The sequence below is a fragment of the Trichinella spiralis genome, assembly GCF_000181795.1.
Source record: "Trichinella spiralis strain ISS 195 chromosome Unknown Scfld4138, whole genome shotgun sequence".
Classification (NCBI taxonomy): Eukaryota; Metazoa; Nematoda; class Enoplea; order Trichinellida; family Trichinellidae; genus Trichinella; species Trichinella spiralis.
Window position 1 is genome coordinate 1 of NW_003531077.1, and position 5,779 is coordinate 5,779.

A 5,779-nucleotide genomic window follows, 5' to 3' on the forward strand; every position below is an offset into this window, starting at 1 on the left:
GCCAACTTATTTTCACCGTCGATGGTAGTAAGTTATCTTCTTCTTCGTCATCAAGCAAATTATCAATTGCTCGTATCACATGATCCGGAAACGTTTCTTCAAATTCACATTCGTAATGTTTACTCGCTGGTTGTGGTGGCAATGAGCTGCCGTTGCTGCTACTAGCTGTTTCATAACGTTGCAGCAGCTGCGGCTGTTGGTATTGCAAAGATGAAACAACAGCAGGTTCTCTTTGCAAAGGCCTATACATGTCCCAGTATGTTTCAGTACGAGCACCATTGCTCAGAAAGTAAGGTCGCACTCCAGCATACATGCTGAATAAATTATCCATGCCACCATACTGTTGCTGCTGCTGCTGCTGCTGTTCTTGTTGTTGTTGCTGCTGCTGCTGTTGCTCTTGCAATAATTGTGGTGAAATACCTGTATTTCCATACCCTGTTCCTATTGTTGTCACTGATGGCACACCAATTCGACAACACCATTCCTGCAAAAATTATCACCAAATATTAATATAATGTAATGTAATATCAAAATGTCCAAAACCTTAAAAGCAATCTCCATGATATTATCATAAGCTTGCTGCAAGTCTGATGGACCCAATTGCGTCCCTTTTCCATCATAAACTGCAGACAGCATTTTTGCACGTTTTGGATATGCTCCTGGTTCTAAAACTGTAGAAGTTGCAGATGATACAACAATCAAATCGGCAGGCGAATGTTCTCCATTCTGAAAGCAAAAATCGGCCACGCGCTTATTGGCACTGCTCAATATGCGATTTTTCAACATCACGGCGGTACTAGCAGCTAACGGAGGGAAAGCTTCGTCGTAGCTAAAAGTACAAAATCAATTAATCCAACTGACGGATATAAAAATAAAATATGTTTAAAAAGCAAAAGTCATCAAAATAACCACCTTGATCTTTTAAATTAAATCCAGCTTAAATTAATTCAAAATTATAAATTAAAATCGAATTTAAATTACATTAACTAAAATAAACTTATATCTACTCGACATTTATTATTTGCTCATAAACTAATGTGCTTATTAACAACACGCAAAAATTATATTTAACACAAAAACAAACAAACAAAGCGAAACACAAAAACAGTTTCGATGGATACATTCCATACAAAAAGCTAATATCTGACTTTGTTATGCAAAAAAAATTTTTGAAGTTTGTTGAAGAATGTGATAAAAACAATCCTATTGCTTTCAATAATTTCAGCTAACTTGATTAATAAATATGACAAATATAGCAAATACAGGTTGTTAACCACTCATTCGATACTGAGTCTTGATTATCATAACTTAAGCGGAATAAAATTTTATGAAACCGTTTGACTTTACATGCATGTCCCCTATCGTCAATCTCACCATTAAACAAATACTGAAAAAACATATGCCAAAGCAATCATACCTTATAATACATGAAATGCATTTTGCCGGTTTTAAAGAAATATTGTCTTCCTTTTCTAAAAGAAAAAAGAAAAATATTCAAAACGTCAAGTAGGCTTAATTAACCACTTACCACAACACGCAGCTTCAAAAGAATTCATCTGACGATATTTCTCTACAATATCATCCACCAAATTTTCTACAATATCCTAAAAATAAAACAATATTGCATTAACCTGCAGAATGTTAGTTAAAAAATTTTACTATATCTAAGCCGTCATCCATCAAGCATTCGAACAAAGTCGCCTTAAATGGATCATCAGCAGCAGACGTATAATCACCAGGTGAACAATGCCATATACTTTTTTTAAAATTTTTTGATGAAAACTTCCCTTTTAGCATTTCAATATCGTCATCATATGGATCCACTGAAATATTTAATAACAATGCTTATTTTATCCTAAAAATATGTTTCAGAATTCTACACTTTCATAAAAACTTATATGCATGAAATAATATTAAAAACTTTCTCTGTCAATGAGTAACATACTGCCTTTATTTCTGTACATTACACTTTTTATTACTACTAAATTATTACGCTGAACAAAAAATTAAGTCATAGATTAATTTATATTGAGAAAATATTAAACAACCTTTACAGAGAAAATGAAGAAAGTAATTTTAATAATCCTTTTATCCATTGTTCAAAATTCATATAAAATTTAGTAAGCGTAAGTAATAATATAAATTACTTTTACCATGAAATGTTGCACAAAGGTTAACCAAAATTTAAATTATTTATTGCAAATGATGGAATAATTTTACTCTGAATATCTGGTTGCCTGAGCACGCTAAGTATGTAACGTGTGTAAATGTATGCATCAAAGCCAAAATCTTCGAGTCGACATTGCAACCACTTAGAGAAATTCATCAACCAAGGCTTCTGTTCGATTCCACTGTAAGATGCCATACTTTATCAACAGTGCATTGATAAATCATTTATTAGCAGAACAGTAAAGCATGCCATATCATCCGCCGACTACAATAATGCAAAAAAATCTTTAAAAAATTGTTCAATTTATTCAATGAACTTACGTTCATAAAAGCTTTGTTCCAGCGTCGCTGTTGTCAAAATTATACTTTGTAGTAAACAAAAAATGGTAATGCAGTAGTAAACAGATTTTTCAAATATATAATTTAAAAAATATAATTTATAATAACTGAAAGAAGAAAAGTAAAATCTAAAATAAAAAATATTTCAATTAATAAACATCACAGATTAGCCTAGAAAACTAAGATGCAGTGAAAAGAAAAAAAAGAAAGAAAGAAATAAAGAAGGAAGAAAACACGAGGGACAACAAATCCCTCTATTAAAAATTTTCCTACTGCAAGCCCACCATTGTCGTTTAAAAACAAAGCATAAGACGACGACGATAAAACTCTGTGTATCGATGAGCGGTTGTCATCAACCTATGAAACAAATCAAATTTAAAAATTCTTAATTTTTTTAAATGCATACACAAAATCCACGCATATCTGCGATTAGAAAATATTGCAAGAAAAAAAAATACATGCGCGTTCGATATCATCAATGTAGACACACGTTTGGCTAAAATCACATTAAGCAACTTTCCAATTCTGAATTTTACAGTTGGGTCATATGAAAACTGTAATATATTTCATAGATTTGCAATGAATTTATGAATTCATTGAAAATTAAATCAAAACACTTGTGGATGTAAATCGATGAAAAGTCAATTCTTTTAAATTAAATTTAAATAACAGGTGTTCACTTTTTTCAGGAATGAAAACCAAAACCATTTAGGCTCAAATCAATAAAAAATACACCAAAAAAATAAAAAAACGTTTGTTACTATACAAAATTAATCACAAATGCTGCAACAACAAACATAATCTTCTATGCATATGTATATAGTGCTAAAATAATATCAACAAATAAAAAATGCGTCGATCAAATGACAAAAGTTCATTATGTAAATAAACTTTAAAAAGCTTAAATTTCATTTTCAGAATAACTGAAATTGAATAATTCTACATTTACTTACCGTAGAGATACTGAAAAACCTGCTCATTCAACACTCCTAACAACCTGTTTATTCAGCTAGTAAACAAAATGAGAGTGAAATAATAATTATTATTAGAGGAATCATAATAAATATAAAAAAATAATGCGCCCACATTGTTATTCTTGACTATTTAGCTGCAAACATGAAAATGAAATAACTTTTTTTCTTAAAGATAAACAAACAGATTATCGTTTTACTTTATTTCTTACAGTTTTGGAAAACTAAAAAGCCAAGTTAAAAATGGACAATAAATTTTAATATTGACTTTCTACAACAAAATTATGTAGGGAAGCACAAAGAGAAATTATAGAAAAACAAAGCAAGGCTGAAATAAAGCAAAAATAAATACGTAGGTGGCTCTTATTAAAACAAAAGAGCTATATGCTACACATAACACGATGTAGCTTTTTACGTAGAAAAATTTATTTATGCAGAAGCCATTTTTAGTATTATTATTACTTCTAAAAATCTGAAAAAAAATAATAAAAACCAAAAAATCAGTAATTATTATAAATAACTGCAGAACAAATCAAAATTTTCAACAATAAAAAATGTGCTGATATGCATGCTTCACTGCTGAACAAAACTATCAAGTTTAGTCTAAAAAACTGTTCATCCATGCTACCATATTTTAACTTTCATACCACAAATACTTTTGAAAATTAATAATCTGAAAGCATAAAATACTGAATTTTATAATACACTGAAAATCTGAAGTCACGTACAAAAAGATGCTTGCTCAAAGATAGAAAATTAAACAGAAATAAAGCAATTACAAATCATAGCTGAAAATCGAAAATTTTTACATACTTTTAACTGAAACACAGCAACAGCAAACTAATTGCATACATTTTCCTAAATAAAATAAACTGAAAATTTAGAAAACAAATAATAAAGCAGCACGATTTTAAATTATTCTTATGCAGATTTATGCATACATTCATAACTTCTAGCACATAAAAAATTTGTACTGCAGAAAGTTAAACATGAAAAAAAGCTACTTATGACAGGAAGAAGGCAGACGTGAAATTTATAGGGAGCTTTGACATGTACCACTAGAATAAAAAATGCAGTAGAGATGCAATACCAAAATATTTTATGAGAAATAAAATTATGACCAGAAATTTTGGTACAGAATAACGTCACGGCCGAACAATTCATGCAGAACATATGCAACAACAAAGCGACTTCAAAATTGATCTGCAAGTATTAACTGAATACCGTATGAAATTCAGTAAAGAAATTCACTGAATTCACTAAATTAAACAACAATAAAAATGTCCATGCAATAAATACTCAAAAAAATTATTATTCAAAATTTATTTAAAATTTATTATCTGCAATTTCTGTTAAGTTAAGTTTAATAAATTTTAGCGATATTGCAAATTTTGGAGTGTTGCATATTGAGAGTAACTAATAAATACAACGTGTTTTAATACAGAAAAAATTGTGCTAAAATGATATGCTTATGTGATTTATTTATTACTTATGTGCTTATGATTTATTTATAGACTTATGTGACTTATTTAATTTTTTATTAAAACTGTTGCAAACGTAACGTAATTTGATACTCAGGCAGTAGACGGTAATTGTTGGATTTGCGCTTAATTCAGAGCTACTAAATGCCAGTCCGCAAGAACAATTCTTACTTTGAATGCACACAACTCCTTCTAGGTGGTCATCTTTATTCTACTCAACAAGCAGGGATAAATGTAAACTCATACAAAGAATTACACAAAGAAACACTCTGCAGGGTTCTTTGCCGCCCAGTCACCACTCTTAACCAGACCATGCGACCAGAACCTCCTTTGACCATCCCTCGACTACCTTTGGCGACAATTTGACTGACTTATATAGGGAGTGAAGGCGTCAAGCGCGGGGTTCTTGTGAACCATAAACCCGAGGCTGTAACTGTTGTAATTGAAAACCATTGCGCATATTTAATTTAATCTTAAATGTTCGGTTTGGTACTACTCGGTCCCGCTTTTCTCTCATTGGTCATTACCCACGCTATTTTATTGGACCGTCAAATCTTAATCACAACTGAAGAGTTTGAATCAATGAGCAATTATACTAAAAAAAACAATGCGACAAAGACTTCTCTGAACTATCATACTTCGAATATGAGTACAACATCAACTCTCCGTGCTTTTCAGGTGAAACCAAATAGAAAAAGTCAAGTCGTCAATGCTGTGTACTGGTCAAAAGATCGGTGCTTGCAGAGCGACTGACGACAGAAGAATACCACCTGCTGTCACTATGAGTAACAGTATTACGCCCCAAAAGGATCAAATATA

At 31.0% G+C, this 5,779-nt stretch overlaps 2 protein-coding genes across 2 annotated transcripts; both read right to left on the reverse strand.

The window, feature by feature from the left end:
• Positions 1–16: 16 nt before the first annotated feature.
• Positions 17–2,365, reverse strand: Tsp_12692 (hypothetical protein; the record flags this gene model as incomplete). The annotated part of the gene is made up of 7 exons (XM_003367513.1): positions 2,221–2,365; positions 1,660–1,823; positions 1,529–1,604; positions 1,418–1,472; positions 544–829; positions 435–484; positions 17–314 (listed from the first exon to the last, which is right to left on the reverse strand). Coding segments are annotated over exons 1-7 (1,074 nt in total), but the record flags the coding sequence as incomplete, so codon positions are not given.
• Positions 2,366–2,371: 6 nt separating this feature from the next.
• Tsp_12693 (hypothetical protein) lies at positions 2,372–4,652 on the reverse strand. The gene is made up of 5 exons (XM_003367514.1): positions 4,624–4,652; positions 3,306–3,333; positions 2,967–3,062; positions 2,743–2,865; positions 2,372–2,434 (listed from the first exon to the last, which is right to left on the reverse strand). The coding sequence occupies exons 1-5, from the start codon at positions 4,650–4,652 to the stop codon at positions 2,372–2,374; spliced, it is 339 nt and encodes a 112-aa protein (XP_003367562.1).
• Positions 4,653–5,779: the final 1,127 nt, after the last annotated feature.

Coding starts and splice junctions, on each gene's coding strand:
- Tsp_12693 (XM_003367514.1), bottom strand. CDS start 4,652: ATGTTCTGCATGAATTGTTCGGCCGTGAC. Junction 3,334..4,623: donor ATGAATTGTTCGGCCGTGAC/GTTATTCTGTAC, acceptor ATATTATTTTAG/CACTATATACATATGCATAG. Junction 2,435..2,742: donor AGGGATTTGTTGTCCCTCGT/GTTTTCTTCCTT, acceptor GCATTATTGTAG/TCGGCGGATGATATGGCATG.